At 43.1% G+C, this 17,546-nt stretch overlaps 1 protein-coding gene and 1 pseudogene across 5 annotated transcripts in view; one reads left to right on the top strand and one right to left on the bottom strand.

The window, feature by feature from the left end:
* Positions 1 to 756: 756 nt before the first annotated feature.
* On the bottom strand, positions 757 to 1,758 carry LOC109250515 (60S ribosomal protein L9-like; annotated as a pseudogene).
* Positions 1,759 to 14,427: 12,669 nt separating this feature from the next.
* CRCP (CGRP receptor component) overlaps positions 14,428 to 17,546 on the top strand; it is a 46,711-nt gene continuing 43,592 nt past the window's right edge. For 2 of the 5 annotated variants that reach the window (XM_019421748.2, XM_053893849.1), the window contains exon 1: positions 14,431 to 14,550. Coding sequence is in view for 1 of the 5 variants with exons in the window: in XM_019421746.2 (XP_019277291.1) it covers positions 14,543 to 14,550 (8 nt within the window). In the remaining 4 variants the exon portion in view is untranslated. Of the gene's footprint in view, positions 14,551 to 17,546 lie in introns of all 5 variants that reach the window. The other 3 variants (XM_053893848.1, XM_019421750.2, XM_019421746.2) reach the window with 3 other exon arrangements.

A 17,546-nucleotide genomic window follows, 5' to 3' on the forward strand; every position in this document is an offset into this window, starting at 1 on the left:
CATATACATATACATATACATATATGTATATATGTAATATATTATATATATATTTACATGTGTATTTATATATAATTTTTAGAGACAGAATGCAAGTGAGGGAGAGGGGCTGGGGGGGGGAGAGAGAGAGAGAGAGAGGGAGAGAGAGAGAGAGAGAGAGAGAGAGAATCCTAAGCAAGCTCCATGCTCAGTGCATGCGGCTCTATCCCACAACTCTGGGATCATGACCTGAGCTAAAACCAAAAGTGGGAAGCTCAGCCCACTGAGCCACCCAGGCGCCCTTCCCTCCAGCTGCTTTTAAGATTTTTTTCTGTATCATTGATTTTGATACACCTTGGTGCAGTTTTCTTCATTTTTCTTGTGCTGGAGATTGTTGAGCATCTTAGGTCTGTAGATTTATAATTTTTAATATTAAGAGATCTTTTCACCCTCTTCTTTCTCCTCTTTTTTAGATACTCCAATTATTTGTACATAAGCATGAAGTGTCCCACAACTCATTGATGCTCTTTTATTTTGGGAGATTCTATTTCTTTCTGTGTTTCATTTTGGATGGTGCCTATTTTTATGTCCTTAATTCACCAGTCTTTCCATCTATAATATCTAATCTCCTGTCCATCCAATTCAGTATCTCCAATCTTGTAGTTTTCTTTCCTTTTCTTTTTTTAACACACAGCTGTTAGTGCATCTTTAAAATATCACAAAGAAGTCTGAAAAATCTGGCATCTTGTGGTTTCTGTAGCTGAACTAACTTAGGTCTTATTCATTAGCCTGCTGAACTTTTTCTTTCTCAGAAACAGATACCATCCAGAAATTTTCTGATATCCTTATTTTTAACTCTTGTGGGTTGCTGAATCAAAGCAGCTGAATTTGATGTAAGTTCAATGTCATTTCCTTCAAGAATTAACTCATCTTTCTGGGGAGATACTGAACAGGCAATGCCTGACCTCATCTGAACCCAGCAAACAGATGTATTTCATATTTCAACAAGAGAACCATTCTCCTGAATAACAACATTGATGGGAAAGTGAACATACACATGATGTGGGAAACAAAGACAGAAGGAAATGGCAAATAAAATTAAATTTCCTTATAACCTGCAGCCTGCTGGCCAATACTTGAGGCAAGCAGAGGTTTCTCCAGGAACTCCCTGCTATCTTAATGCTAATGTTTTGCCAGAAGGAAAACCAACCTTAGCTTGACAATAGCTAGGCCTCCAGTATCCTGGGAGTCTTCTTTAGCATATGAAAATCTCATTGGAAGCTTCACCTTGACTTTACCTCCCCCAACTCCCTATTAGATAACCAGTTTCTTTTCATGGTCTTGCGGCAGCTCTTCCTGCCCCTGGGTCCTGTCCTGTGCTTTAATAAAATCACCTTTTTGCACCAAAGACATCTTCAAGAATTCTTTCTTGGCTGTCGGCTCTGGACCCCACCACCCCCACCATCACCCCCAGAAAAACTCAACACATAGACTTCATCTTGTAATGGAAACACTGTTTAACACTCTTGACCATGTTTTTTGTACATGACTACGATAGCGTGAACAGTAGCCACTTCCTTTATATTTCCCCACCATTTGTCAACTCAGAGCCTCTACTTTTTCTTTCCAAGGAAACTGAGTTCTACATTGATGTAGTTGAAGTCCTTTCACAGGTTTCCTCTGGGGGCCTTCACAGTAACTAATAGTATAGCCCTTCAGAGTGATGTCAATGTTTTCTGGAATGCTGAAGGTCTTCTTGAGAATGATCTTCCTTCTCATGGTGGATGCAGCAAAAAAACAAAACAAAAAACAAAACAAAACAAAAAACCCTCAAATATTTTAGTTTTCAACTCTAGAAGTTTGGTTTGGGCTTTTCTTAAAAATAATGTTTAGTATTTTTTTGAAAGAGAGAGACAGAGCGTGAGTGGGGGAGAGGCAGAGAGAGGGGGAGACACAGTATCCCAAATAGGCTCCAGGCTCTGAGCTGTCAGCACAGATCCCTACACGGTGTTCGAACTCACAAACCGTGAAAACATTACCTGAACCAAAGTTGGACACTTAACCTGAAAAGGAAAGCTGGTGAATGCAAATAAAAAGGGCCAGCCAGATATCCAAGGCCAGAAACTCCCTTTGCATGCCTTTGACTTCTGCAATCTAGCTTGCCTCTTGCATCATCTAGCAGACAGGAACCAGAAGCTTGACTATACTAGTCCCGCCCACCCGGAAGCACATATGTATAAAAGATCAGTAAAACCTGAGTGGGATGCTCAGCTTTTGGAGATGACTCACTGGGCAGGCAGCAGTCTTTTCTGATTCCCTAAGTACTGTCGCTTGTCCCTTCCTGGGCGCCAAGTATTTGCTGTAACAAACGGACTGAGCCACCCAGGTGCTTTACTTGTTGGCCATTTCTGTATCATCTCTGGAGAAGTGTCTGTTTATGATAGGAAAAGATAGGATTCAGTAGGCAGAGAGGGAAAGATTAGGGCCTGAGGTCCCTGAGTGAGGAAAAACACCTATTTTGGAACAATGCTGGGAGTGTCTGACCACAGCAAACCCCCTCAGGCATAGGTTTCTCTTAAGAATGTAACAGACCCCGCCTACTCCCCCTAGGTTTCCCCTCTGGAATTTGACCAAAGACCTAAGTATGGCCATAGACCAACCCTCATACAATGGAAACGAGCCAATCGGGAATAGACAACCCAGGACCCAGAGTTATCAAGCCAATAAGGGTAGAACCTGAGAAGGAACAAGGGGGAAAGGACAGGGGAGGGCTGACCAGTGATGAGGTTTTTTTGGGTGATAGTGGGGTTAATGGGGTATGAAGTCAACAGCCAAGAAAAAATCCTTGAAGATGTCTTTGGTGCAAAAAGGTGATTTTATTAAAGTATGGGGACAGGACCCATGGGCAGGAAGAGCTGCCCCAGGATCATGAGGAGAGACTGGTTATCTACTATGGAGTTAGTGGGGGTGGGGGTGGGGTGGGGAACTCAAGGTGAAGTTTCCAATGAGATTTTTTTTCTGTTTATTTATTTTTGAGAGGGAGAGAGAGCATGAGTAGGAGAAGAGCAAAGAGAGGGAGACACAGAATCCGAAGCAGGCTCCAGGCTGTCAGCACAGAGTCAGATGCAGGGTTCGAACTCCAACAGATCATGACCTGAGCTGAAGTCTGATGCTTAACCTACTGAGTCACCCAGGCGCCCCTCCAATGAAATTTTCATGTGCTAAAGAAGACTCACATGATCCTGGAGGCCTAGCTATTGTCAAGCTAAGGTTGTTTTTTCCTCTAGCAAGGCATTAGCATTAAGATAGCAGGGAGTTCCTGGAGAAACCTCTGTCTGCCTTAAGTATTTGCCAATGGGCTGCAGGTTATAAGGAAATTGAATTTTAGCTGCCATTTCCTTCTGCCTTTGTTTCCCACATCAACCAGAACCTTATAAAACAAGGACCCTTGACTATAGTCCTCAGGCATTTACTTTTGAATGTCCCCTCTCTGTAAAGAGAGCTTTTCTACTATTCTTCCTTTCTAATCTTAAACTCTGATAAACTTTTGCCTGCTGCACAGTTTCTGTCTACCTCTTCATTCGTTGAAGTGGTGAGACAATGCATCCTGGGTTTTGTGGCAAAAAAATCCTGCAACACATTCAAGTCCTCAACTTAGCTTTTTGAGCATATGGAATACAGTTATAATACACGTTTTAATGTCTTTCTCTGATTTATTAATCTGTTCATTATCGGTCACATTTTCTTGCTTCTTTACACATCTAGTGGTCTTTGATCAGATGCTAAACATTGGATCTTTATCTGGTTAGGTGGTGGATATTTTTGTATTCTGATAAATCTTTTTGAATTTTGCTCTGGGATGCAGTTAGGTAACTTGGAAACAGTTTGATCCTTTTGGGTTTGCTTTCGTTAGTTGCTAGACAGGTCAGTAGCGATGCTCAGTCTAGAGCTAATTATCTCCCGCTAATGAGAGAAGACTTCCCTTAATACTCAATGAATTATAAGTTTTCCCAGTCTGACTGGCATGAATAAGCATTGTTTCCTTTAATCCTTTTGGATTGTTCTTTCCCCATATTCAGATACTTTCCTCACATGCATGCATTGATTCAGTAACCCACTGAATACTTGAGGACCTTCTGTATATCTTCGGAGTCCTCTGTGTAGCTCTCTTCTCTCCGTTACTCTGTTTTATGAACTCTAGAGGCCTCTGTCTCTCGCGGCTCCCCACGTTGCCTTCTCAACTCAGGGAGTCTGCCAGACCCTGCCTCAGTTCTGCCTCCCCACATCATGTCCAGAGAACTTTCTCCAAATAGTAACCTGGATGATTATAAGGCTCCCTTCTTTTATTTCCTGTCTTTCCGAAATCATCATCCTTCATTGAAAATCTTTGTTTCGTGTATGTTGTCTTTTTAATTTTTTTGTTGTTGTTTCATGTGCGACGGTAAATCAGGTCCAACTGACTCCATCTTGGTCAAAAGCAAAAATCCTGTGGTTGATATTTAATACAAAAGATAAGGATGGGGGGTGCCTGGGTGGCTCAGTCGGTTAAGTGTCTGACTTCAGCTCGGGTCATGATCTCACAGTCCGTGAGTTCCAGCCCCATATCGGGCTCTGTGCCGACAGCTCAGAGCCTGGAGCCTGCTTTGGATTCTGTGTCTCCCTCCCTCTCCGAACTTTCCCTGCTTGAGCTTGGTTTCTGTCTCTCTCTCAAAAATAAATAAACATTAAAAAAAAACAAAACAAACAAAAGATAAGGATGGTGGAGTCAGACTTATCTTGGTTTAAATCCCAGCTCAGCCACTGGGATGTAATTAATTAATTATAATTAATTAAAATTATAATTAATTAAAAATTAATTAATAATAAACATAATTAATTGTGCATTGATTAATTAATTAAGCATTAATAAGCATCTTGATAAGCACTTATTATTATTATCCACTTATTAAGTGGAGGGAAACTTCTATATCCTAATGCCTTTCTGATTTTTTTTAATGTTTAAAAGACATCTATTTTTTTTAAAGTTTATTTTGAGAGAGAGACAGAGCACATGAGTGGGGGAGGGGCAGAGAGAGAGGGAGAGAGAGAGAATCCCAATCAGGCTCCACACTGCCAGTGCAGAGCCTGATGTGGGGATCAAACCCATGAAGCGTGGGGATCAAACCCACGACCTCAGCCCAAGTCAAGAGCTGGACGCTTAACCAAATGAGCCACCCAGGCACCCCTAAAAGACATCTAAAAGTCAATATGTTCAAAACCGAATCCCTGATCTTCCTTCCAAATGTGGTCATCATTCTGTTGAACGGCAACACCATCTGATTGCTCAGACCAAAAGCCTTAGTGTCATCCTTCACCCCTGCTTTTCCTCCTACCCAAATCCAGCCATATAATCCTGTTGGATCTATTTGGAATTACATCCAGAATCTGATAGTTTCTCCCTACTCCACTGCTTCTTCCTGGACTGAGCCACCATGCACCATGATATTTTGCCTTCCCATTCTTGTCCTTGCTTCCACCCTTGCTCTTCTAGGATCTCTTCTCAACACAGGTGGCAGAGAGATCCTTTTATAATTTAAACTAGATCATGCCATTTCTCGGCTCAAAGCTATTATTCAAGGGCTCTGCATTTCACTGAGTGAAAGCCAGTGTCTTTCCAGTGGCCTAGAACTCAGTGACCTGCCCTGCTCCCTCCTTCCTTATACCTCTCTACCCTCCTCTCCTGTGACTCTCCTGTCACTCGGCCACTCTCTACTCCAGCCATACTGGCTTCCTGTGTTCTTCAAACATCCAGACATGTTCCTCTGTGCTTTATGCTTCCTTATACTTCATACTCCCTGCTGTTCTCCTTATCTGGAATGTTGCCCCAAGTCTCCCCATGTCTCACTTCCTCACCTTCTTCATGTCCCTGCCCACCTGTCACCCTCTCACAAAGTGAGAACTTCCCTTAACTGCTTTGTTTAAAGGAGAAATTTGCTTCTCCTTCTTTCTCTGCCTTCTCACCTTTATTTTTCTCCACAGCACTTATCACTCTTTGACTTGCTACGTTTGTTACTGTTTGTTTATTTACAGTAGTCCCTGCACACTAGAATGTGAACAGGGATTTCTGTCTGTCTTATTCTTTAATGTATTCCAAGTACCTAGATCATTGAAGGAACACAGTAAGTATTCGTTAATTGAAAAAAACGATGAATAAATGAGTAAAAATATCTAGCTTGTATGATTTGTTGTGAGAATCTGAGTTAATGATATATACACAGTTCAAGACTGGCTCTTACAGCTACATAATCAGCATTCAGTACATGTGTTGTCGTTGCTATTATTGACAATAACTGAACTCCCAGGAGTAGAGAGAGACAAGGAGGAAAGGGAGAGGTTCTTACTTCGTCACACCTCCTGAGCATCATCTTAGGAAATTCCAAGCACAGACTCCTGCCTGAGGAAAGTAAAAAATGTTAAGGAAACAATTTAAAGGCAGGCTGAGGTGTTCTCTCTATATAAATAGGGCAATAAGCAAATAACAATGAGAGCTAATAGCTCTGTGTGCCAGGCACTTGCTAAACACCTTACATATTGGTTATCTCCTTAAATCTTCACAACCGGCTCTTGTGGCCTATGCTATAATTACTCCCATTCTACTGATGAGGATACTGTGTCTGGGAGGGATTGAGTGACTTTCCCAACAATACCCAGCTAGGAGGTGGCCGAGCTGGGAATTGAATCCCAACGGTCTGACCGCAAAGCTCATGTTATGTGCAGGACAGCAATAACATTGGTATGCCAAGACGTTGATTCATCAGAAATTAATTACCTGAGGGATCAAGTTAACAAGAACTTACCAATAGGAGCACAACTAAATCTTTTTTTTTTAAGTTTATTTATTTATTTTGAAAGAGACAGGGAGAGGCAGGGAGAGAGAGAGAGAGAGAAAAAAAGAGAGAGAGAGAGAGAGAGAGAGAGAGAATCCCAAGGAGACTCTGCACTGCCAGCACAGAGCCCAACGTGGGGCTTGAACTCAGGAAATCGTGAGATCATGACCTGAGCTGAAACAAAGAGGGTGACACTCAACCGTGAGCCACCCAGGTGGCCCGGGACACCACTAAATCTTAAATGACAATCAATTGTTTTTCCAGTCCCTGTGGTGAATACAAAAGTTGCACAAGTAGTCTTGAGGCCTGTGGGTTGCTGTACTCTTCATTTGCTGAATTAAGATTGACCATACATACCTGGTGTTGAGTATATGGGAGACAGCCTGAAAGAATGGTGCGAGGCTTGACAAGAGCCCAATCTCACTAGCTCTTCGTGGAGACAGCTGTTGGTGGCCCAGCCTGGGCAGTGGACTCACTCCTGGCAGCACTTTAGAAGGACTCAAGTGGCAGTTAACTATTCTGGAGTACACTTTATGACAGGTTCTGAGAGTCAGAGGAGCCAGTGTTGAATCTAAGCCACAGTGCTCCTTGAGTGTAGCCGCAGGTAAGTACTTACCCTCTTGGAGGTTCAGTAAAAAGGGAATAATGATACCCATGCCTTGAACATTGAGTGAAGAAGAAATCATATACGTATAATGCCTGATTTATGCTAAGTACTCAGTGAATGGTAGTTGCCATTATTAATAAAGGAAGGCCTAAGGGGCCAGGATGATGCTAGTTTGAAATAATAATAATAATTAGGACAACTATTTATTCAGTGCTTTTCACGTTCGAGGTACTTGAACATGCACATCAGTTATCTATCACTGTGTAACAAAACATCCCAAATTACAAAACAACAACTGCGATAATTATTACTTTTGATCATTCTGGAGTTTGAATGGGCTTAGCTAAGAGGTTCTGGCTAAAGGTTTCTCATACAGTTGTATGGACCTGGGGTCATTTCAAAAACTTCTTCATCAGTCACAAGTCTGATGCCTGGGATGGGATGATTCAAATGGCTGGGGACTGCAACAGTTTGTATAATTGTATGATCTCTCCATGTGGTGCCTCCAGCCTAATGGTGTGAAGGTAGCTACACTTCTTATGGGGTGACTCAGGACTTTAAAACCCACGTCCTGAGAGAGTCTGATGAGAGCTGCATAGCTTTTTCTGCCCCAGCCTCAAAAGCCATGTAGTGTCACTTTCACTGCCTTTTTTTTTTATTAATTAATTTATTTTGAGAGAGAAGGAGAGAAAGTGCACATGTGCTTGAGATCAGGGGAGCAGAGAAAGAGGGAGAGAGAATTCCAAGCAGGCTCCGTACTGTCAGCACAGAGCCTGATGTGGGGCTCCAATTCACGAGCTGTGAGATCAGGACCTGAGCCGAAATCAAGAGTTGGATGCTTGACCATTGAGCCACCCAGGTGCCCCCTTCCACTGCTTTCTATTCATTACAAATAAGGCACAAGTCCAGGCCATATTCAAGGTGGGGGGAATTAGTCTCCAGCCCATGAAGGAAGAGTGTACAATTTGCAGACATGCTTTAAAACCGCTGCATGTTTATCATCACATTTAATCTTCTTAGAACGTAAACACAATTATCGCTACTTTACAGGTAGGGAAATTTAGAGGATTAGATGCTTAGAAGATTAAGTGACTTGCCCCAACTCATAAAGTTACTAGGTGGTGCAGACAGAATCCAAACTAAGGCCAGCAGTCTGACCCTAGAATCTGTGTTCTTTTTTTTTTTTCTCCAAATTTTTAAAATTTATTTTTGAGAGAGTGTGAGTGGGGGAAGAGTAGAGAGAGAGGGAGACAGAGGATCTGAAGCTGGCTCCACACTGACAGTAGTGAGCCCAATGCAGGGCTTGTACTCACAAACCATGAGATCATGACCTGAGCTAAGGTGGGATGCTCAACTGACTGAGTCACCCAGTTGCCCCTAGCATCTGTGTTCCTAATCCCTATGCTATGTAAATCACACTAGACAAAAGATAGAAAATATGTAGGATATTTGTTCATAAGCTCTCTTATGTAGTACTTACTAAATACCAGCACTTTTCAGAGAACTATATAAGTTTCAGAGAACTATGTAAGCACATGGTAGAGGCCCCAGGCCTCGGGCTTAGGTTGCCTGGGCTGGGAATGGGGGCTTACTGACACCAAGGAGCCTCCAGAAAAACACTCCCTCCCAAGAGTGCAGAGTGAAGGCTCCGGCTTGGTTGAAAGGCAGAGAACTATGTGTTACGTTATTTTTTAAAATTAATTAAGGGGCACCTGGGTGGCTCAGTCGGTTGAGCTTCCGACTTCGGCTCAGGTCAAGATCTCACGGTCTGTGAGTTCGAGCCCCGCGTCTGGCTCTGTGCTGACAGCTCAGAGCCTGGAGCCTGTGCAGATTCTGTGTCTCCATCTCTCTCTGACCCTCCCCCACTCATGCTCGGTCTCTCTCTCAAAAATAAATAAACATTAAAAATAAATTAAAACAACAACAACAACAACGGGAACACCTGCACCCCTATGTTTTAAAAAGATAAATAAATAAATAAATAATAAAATTAATTAATTCAGGGGCTCCCGGGTGGCTCAGTCGGTTGAGTATCCGACTTTGGCTCAGGTCATGGTCTCGTGGTTCGTGAGTTCGAGGCCCACGTCGGGCTCTGTGCTAACAAACAGCTCAGAGCCTGGAACCTCCTTCGGATTCTGTCTGTCTGTCTCTCTCCCCCTCTCCTGCTCATGCTCTGCCTCTCTCTGTCTTTCAAAAATAAATAAATGTTTAAAAAAATTAAAATTCATTCATTCATCATTCATTCATTCATTCATTCATTCATTAATGAAACTTACATCCAAGTTAGCATATAGAGCAATAATGATTTTGGGAGTAGAATCCAGTGATTCATCCCCTATGTATAACACCCAGGGCTCATCCCAACAAGTGACCTCCTTAATGCCCCTTGTCCATTTAGCCCATCCCCCCACCCACAACTCCTCCAGCGACCCTCAGTTTGTTCTGGTACCAGATATATGGAGTATGGGGTATATATGGAGTATTACTTGGCAATCAAAAAGAATGAAATCTTGCCATTTGCAACAGTGTGGATGGAACTAGAGTGTATGATGCTAAGTGAAATTAGAGAAAGACAAATATTATATGACCTCACTTATATGTGGAACTTAAGATACAAAACAGATGGACATAGGAAAAGGGGAGGAAAAATAATATAAAAGCAGGGAGGAGGGCAGAACATAAGAGACTCATCACAACCTCACTGGGCTTTGTCAGTGTTTCCTTCAAGGACTTGACCATAGGCAAACCTTCTGTGTTCATCCTCATTGCCAGCTTGAGGGTCCAGGACTGTTCAGACAATGGACAACAGCCATTTCAGCAGAGGACTGAACACTGCATGGGATTTGCCTCAGAAGAATGAAAGTTTCGCCTGGCCTCTCTCCCCTACACTTTCCACTTTGGTGCATCTAAAGTATCTAGCGCAGAACAGGGAGGCATCCCGGTTGTTGCAGGTCCTAAAACTGAGAGGTAAAGTTGGGGTAGTGCCGGTGCACATGGGTGTTGGGAGTTGGCCAGAGAAGAGGGAGCACCCTGGCTTTGACACGTAACTCGTTTCTGAGCTTCACTTTCCTCTGTGTGAAATGGGCTGATCATTGTACTTAACTCTGAGAATTCCTGAGGGAAGTAAATGAGAGCATACTAACGCACACATCCTCATGGAATCTTGAGGGGATTAACTAGCACACCCCTGTGAAGAGCTGAGATCAACTCGGTGGCACCTGGTAAGCACCAAGTAAGTCTTTCTATTCTGGACTCTCCCTGGGTGACTTAACCTCAAAGACTTCAACCTCAACTACTTACACCTTCAAAAGTTTTTGCTAGTTTCCTTCTGAGCTCTAGACCTAACAGCTCTGTGTTCAACAGGACATTTCCCCATGGAAATGGGGCTTGCTCATACTCTGGGCCTTCGTATATAGTACATGGTCCTTCCTAAAAAGCCAGCTGTTAAGAAAAAAAAAGCCATTTTCTAGGTTTTTATACTTTGGGTAGCGAAGAATGAGACTCCTTATGCAGTCTCAAGTTAGGAGAGCTACAGGGAGGCCCTGAGTGGGGACAGGCTAGGGAGGAGTTTCAGTCATTGACTAGCCCAGCTTTGTTGGCTGGATGATTTCATTGCACAAGGTCCTTTTGGGCAGCCTTCCCTTGGGAGAAAGGGCCTCACTCCTGATTACTTGGCTGCCCTTAGAGAATAGGCAGAGTGACTCCATATGGTCCTCGAAGTCTTAGGGTGGCTTCCCTTGGAGAACCTGGAGCTTAGCTATTTTATCATGGGGCCCTCAGAGGTACTGACCCCTCTTCTGTGGGAGCCCATCCCTGAAGCCTTGGCTTTGGGTGCTCCTCCCCACAACCAGCTCAAACACTCCTGGCTTTGAGACGCCTCTCCACCTCATTAGTCATTCTCTCCTCTGCTTCATCGCGTCTAAACACTGTGTATTATAGTTGTTGATGTCCAGAGCTGGTTCCCCAACTAGGCTGTCAGCTAGCCAGGGCGGGAGGTGTGGATTATTCATATTTGTATCATCACCACTAAATGGGCCATCGCTACATATTTGCTAAGTGAATACACAACAAGCATCGTTAGTGCTGCTTTGTGGGGCCCACTGGCCTTAAAGAAGTTACAGGGGACCCTCTATACAAATCAGACCAGCTGGGTCTAGGGTGGCATTTACTTACCTGCTGATTTTTTAAAGTAAATTAGTTGTTTTTAAAATAATATTTTTAAAAATTTTTAATTTTTTAATATATTTTTGAGACAGAGAGAGACAGAGCATGAGCAGGGGAGGGGCAGAGAGAGAGGAGACACAGAATCTGAAGCAAGCTCCAGGCTCTGAGCTGTCAGCACAGAGCCCAACGCGGGGCTTGAACTCACGGACTGTGAGATCATGACCTGAACTGAAGTCGGATGCTTAACCGACTGAGCCACCCAGGTGCCCTAAAATAATATTTTTTATAATTTCAAAATAACATGTGCATTGAAAAACATTTTTGAAGTTCTGAGTGTGTAAAGTTAAATGCTAAAAATTCCTCTTATTTCTCTTCCAAACTAACCCCCACAGGCAAATACCAGTAAAACACTTTTTCGACAGCTTCGTTGATACAAAATTCAGATACCATACAATTTGCTTATTTAAAATTGTATATGCAGTGTTTTTTGATATATTCACAGGGATGGACAACCATAACAACATAATTTTGGGAAATTTTTATTTCCCCCAAAAGAAATTCAGTGTCCATGTGCTTGCTTTGGTAGCACATATACTAAAATTGGAAAGTTCAGTGTCCATTAGCTGTCACTCCCCATCCCTAAGCAACCACTAATCTACTCCCTGTCTGTATAGATTTGCCATCCTGGACATTTCATATAAATGGAATCATATAGAATGTGGTCTTTTGTGTCTGGCTTCTTCACTTGGCATGTTTTTGAGGGCCATCCATGTTGTAGCAGGTTTCAGTACTCAATTCCTTTTTTGCCATAACACATTTTATTAACCAATCATCAGTCACTATTAACAATTTAATACACCTCCTACAGTTGTTCAGATGGCCTGAATTTGAATCCCTAGTGGACAAGTTCCTAGATGACTGGTCTTGGGTAAATCATAATGTCTTCAAGCCTGCCTCGGTTTCCTCAATACTAAAATTTGAATAACAAAAGAATTACCCCAGAGTGTCATAGTTGTATTGTCACAGTAATTAATATTTGCTGAGCACTTACAATGTGTCAGGTACTTTATAAAGATTACCAAACAGACCTATGATTTACATAAGAGGGAACTGGGGTTAGGAGAGGTTAAGTAATCTCCCAAGGTCCAACAGCCTCTAAGAAAGTGATGGAGGCAAACAGAATCACAGGCCATCTGACTGCAAAGCTTGCACCATTAACTGTTAATGTAATGGAATAACAAAGTGCTTAGTAAGTGCCTTGCAAAGAGAATGAATTTAGCAAATGATAACTGATACAACTATTAAAAAAGCAGAAAAAATTAGCAATTGACATCTCATTAAAATTTTTTTTTTAATGTTTGAGAGATAGAGACAGAGCATGAACAGGGATGGGCAGAGAGAGAGGGAGACACAGAATCTGAAACAGACTCCAGGCTCTGAGCTGTCAGCACAGCTGATGCAGGGCTGGAACTCACAAACAGCAAGATCATGACCTGAGCCAAAGCCAGACACTTAACCGACTGAGCCACCCAAGCGCCCCATACATATCTTTTTTTTTTATGCTTATTTATTTTTGAGACAGAGAGCGAGCAAGCAGGGGAGGAGCAGAGAGAGAATCCCAAGCAGGCTCTGCACTGTTAGCACAGAGCTGAATGCTGAACGTGGGGCTTGATTCCACAGACCATGTGATCACGACCTGAGCTGAAATCAAGAGTTGGACACTTAACTGACAGCCACCCAGCCACCCTGCAATTGACATATCATTTAAAGACACTTGCTATTGTTAATATTTTGGCTATTTCCTTCCAGTCTTTAAGAACTATTTCAGACATATCCAAAGTTTAGAAGATAATGAACCTTCCATGTCTGTTTTTTTTAAGACATAAAATATAGTACATTAGGTGGCTCTACCTCACGTGCCCTTAGGTATTTTTTCCCTGTGCATTTTTCTTTAGATTATTAGAGTAACACCACATCATTTTCTATCTTTTAATTAAAAACCCTATCTTAAGCATTTCCCCTAGTGTAACAAATATGCTACATGATTTCTTATGGCCGTATATATAATACTGGGTGGCTGAAACATGATTTATCAATTCCTCATTGATGGATATTCAGGCTATCTCCCTGAAAAAAAAATCACTACAAAACCACCCTTCTTCAAGCATCTGATAGTTCCCTTTAGATAAATTCCTAGAAAGGCTGGAAGGTCAGAGTCTTACCCTTACAGCTTTTAAAAAACATGTTTATTTGTTTATTTTTGAGAGAGTGCGAGTGAGCGCTAGTAGGGGAGGGGCAGAGGGAGAGGGGGTCAGAGGATACAAGCAGGCTCTGCGCTGGCAGCAAAGAGCCTAAAGAGGGCTCGAACTCAGGAACTGTGAGACAGACCATCACCAGAGCCAAAATCCACGCTTAGGCTCTGACTAAGCTCTGGTGACTGAGCCACCCAGGCACCCTTACAGTTGTGTGTGTGTGTGTGTGTGTGTGTGTGTGTGTGCCAAATAGCTCTCAAGAAGAGTGATAACGAGAAGGGAGGCTGAGGGTTTTTCCCTTTTAAGACGTTTTATTCAATTACAACATACATAAAAGTGTACAACTCACTGAATTTTCAGAAACAGAACACATGGAGCCACACCCATCAGGATCATGAAACAGAACATTTCCAGCAGCACAGAGCCGCCTTGCGCCTCCACCAGGCGTCCCTCAACAGTTTCAAGCCCCGCAACGTGAAGTGCACAGAAGTCTGGCTGCATTGAGGTCTCCGCCCCGGTCCGCCAGGTTCCCGGCATGCAGCGCGGCGATCCCGACGTGCCCCGCGGCGCGCGGAGCCGGCTACCCGGTGAACTGTGAGGAAGGCGGGAGCGGTGGCGGCGTAGCGTGAGGCTGCGTGTGTGCTGGCGGGCGGAGGCGACAACGCGGGGTCGACATGGAAGTGTAAGTCATCCAGGGCGCGCTCCACAGCTGGGGACGGCTGGGTCGAGTGGAGCCGAGGGCGCGGGCATGGAGCGCACCTTGTACGAGCGTGGGAGGGGGGGTTGGGGAAGGCTTGGGACGGGAGGCGGGGAGGAAAGGGGACCCTCGCTCTGCCTCTCGGAACCTTCGACCCTACTCCCACCCTGTGCTTGGGACGCGGGGCCCAGCGTGGCTTGGCCTGACGGTCTATCAGTGTGCCTGCTTCCTCCATCGTTCGTATCCTAGCGTGACCTGGTTCCCAGTGGGGACCTCAGCCCGGTGTTCCGGCGGGGACTTAGACGGTGTAAAGCCCTGAGTCCGCCCTGGGGGTACCTGCAGGAGAGATGGAGAAGTGCTGGATTAGAGTTTGGGGCTTACCTTGGGGAGCCCTAACTGGGAAGAAGCCCTCTCCGAGTTTGCCCGGCAGTTCGCCTTGCAAGGGAAGGGGCGGGTTTTCTGGGAAGAAGGAAGTACTGGAGCTAGGACTGGGACCTCAGAAACCTTCGTGTGTATGATGTTTGCTTATTGTGCTGCGTGCAGATGAAGTTTTTGCTGCTGCTCCGCATGTGGGTTTTTCCATGGTTCACATTAACTTGTAGGCATACCCATACCGTGTTCTCTTTGGCATTGATTATTTAATACTCAATTTTCCTTTGTGTTGTTTTGCTTCATGTTTAATGTATACTACATGTATACATATACTACATGTATACATTATGTATACATGTATATACTATGTATACTACTATTTTTGTATACTACTATTTTTTCAGATTTTTAAAAAACACAATTATATATATGTAACAAATGAAAGCTTTGTGAAATAGTACTTTTACTGTATTCAGTACACTGTTATATTGTTTCTTATTAAAAAAGAATGATAGGGCACCTGGGTGGCTCAGTCGGTTGGGTGTCTGACTTCAGCTCAGGTCATGATCTCACAGCTTGTGAGTTCGAGCCCCGCGTCGGGCTCTGTGCTGACAGCTCAGAGTCTGGAGCCTGCGTCAGATTCTGTGTCTCCCTCTCTCTCTGCCCCTCCCCTGCTCATGCTCTGTCTGTCTCTCTCTCTCTCTCTCTCTCTCAAAAATACATAAAAACGTTTAAAAAAATTAAAAAAGAAGGATGACCCACTAAATTGATTTTGCAGTTCATTAATGGGGCTTAATCTACATCTTGAAAAACATTCAGATATATTACTGTAGCACAAGCTATTACCAATTTCCCCCTCTTTACTAGAGTATTCACTGTCATTAAACAGTCCCGCTTTAATTTATCCATCTTTAAAAATTCCTTGTCCCCATATTCCTGCCCACTTATTGCTCCATTTCTGCTTCCCCTCAGAACAAAACTGCTTAGAAGTGTTTTTATTCCTTCATTCTCAGTCTGTTGGGCTTTTATCCACACCAATCTATAGAAATGGTTTTGTGATGATTATCTGAGACCTCCATCTTGTCAAATTCAAAGGCTGATTTTCTGTCCTCAATCTTCTTGATCTCTTAGCAGCAGTTGATACAGAAACTGTCTATTGTACTTTAAAAACAAAACAAAACGAAAAACTCTAGAAACTTGGGTCTTGCAACATGCTGTCTGCATTTTCTGCTACATCAAGGACTGCTTCTCAGTCTCCTTTCCTGGTTTATCCTTCCTCCCTTGCTTGGCTTAAATGTTGCAGTATCTTACGGCTCAGTCCCAGGACCTCTTTCTCTTCACACCCTCCCCTTGGTCATTTTACCCATTTATATGCTGATGACTCCCAAAAGTGTATTTCTTTTTCTTTTCTTTTTTTTTAATTTTTTTTAACATTTATTTATTTTTGAGACAGAGAGAGACAGAGCATGAACGGGGGAGGGGCAGAGAGAGAGGGAGACACAGAATCGGAAGCAGGCTCCAGGCTCTGAGCCATCAGCCCAGAGCCTGACGCGGGGCTCGAACTCACGGACCGCGAGATCGTGACCTGAGCTGAAGTCGGACGCTCAACCGACTGAGCCACCCAGGCGCCCCTCAAAAGTGTATTTCTAACCCTTTCTCTCATCATCCATCCAATTGCTTAGTCCAGAAATCAAGCCCTCCTTCCTCACCCCTAAATCTAGTCCATCAGTGAGACCTGTCATCTCCGCCTTCGGTATATTTTGTATACAGTTACTTTTCACCATCTCCATAGCTAAATGTAGTCTGTCATCTCTGGTCTAGATTAGTAGCCTTTGGCTTCCACTCTTGTCCCCCCCTCTTCTGTTTTCCAGTCAGCAGAGTAATCTTAAAATATTAATTGGATCAACACATCCCCTATTAAAACTGTTCACTTTCTGTTGTACTAAGAAGAAATCCACATTCCTTACTAGGACCTATATGACCCTGTATAACCTCACCTATTCACCAACCCTCTCTTGTGCTACTGTCCCCACCCCTAAACACACACACTTTCCACTGGCAGGTAGTTTCTGTAATCTTCCAAGCCCTTTACTACCTCAGGACCTTTGCTTTACTGTTCCCTCTGCCTGGTATACTTTTCTCTCTGTCCTGCTCTCTCTTTATCTTTTTGATAGTTCAAGTTGAATGTTGCTTTTCCTCTTTAGTCAATCTAAAATAAGTCCTTTTGTCTCTTACAAGCACCATAGTTTACTTTTCTTTTGAATAATTACAAGTGGTAATAATAGATGTATGTTTACCTGTTTAGTGCCTTGTCTCCCTACTGAGAACGTTCCATGAAGGCAGGGACGCATGCATTAGACATTCAGCAGATAGTTGTTGAATTAAATAATATAACAGTACTTCATTAATTTGATAATTTAATTAAAAATTCATATAATTGAGTTAGCTAGTTTCCTAATTGCTGAGCATTTTCTGATTTTCCTAAGTGAAATGGTTTGAATCAAGAGTTTTTTCTCCTAAAGCAACCTATCCATTTCTCCCAAGGACTCATTGACTTATTAACACTAGTCAAGAATTTTGCAGTGAGCGATTTATGGGAAAGTGAGGTT

The sequence above is a fragment of the Panthera pardus genome, unplaced genomic scaffold (genome assembly GCF_024362965.1).
Source record: "Panthera pardus isolate Hobbes unplaced genomic scaffold, ASM2436296v1 HiC_scaffold_4, whole genome shotgun sequence".
In the NCBI taxonomy this organism is placed as follows: Eukaryota; Metazoa; Chordata; class Mammalia; order Carnivora; family Felidae; genus Panthera; species Panthera pardus.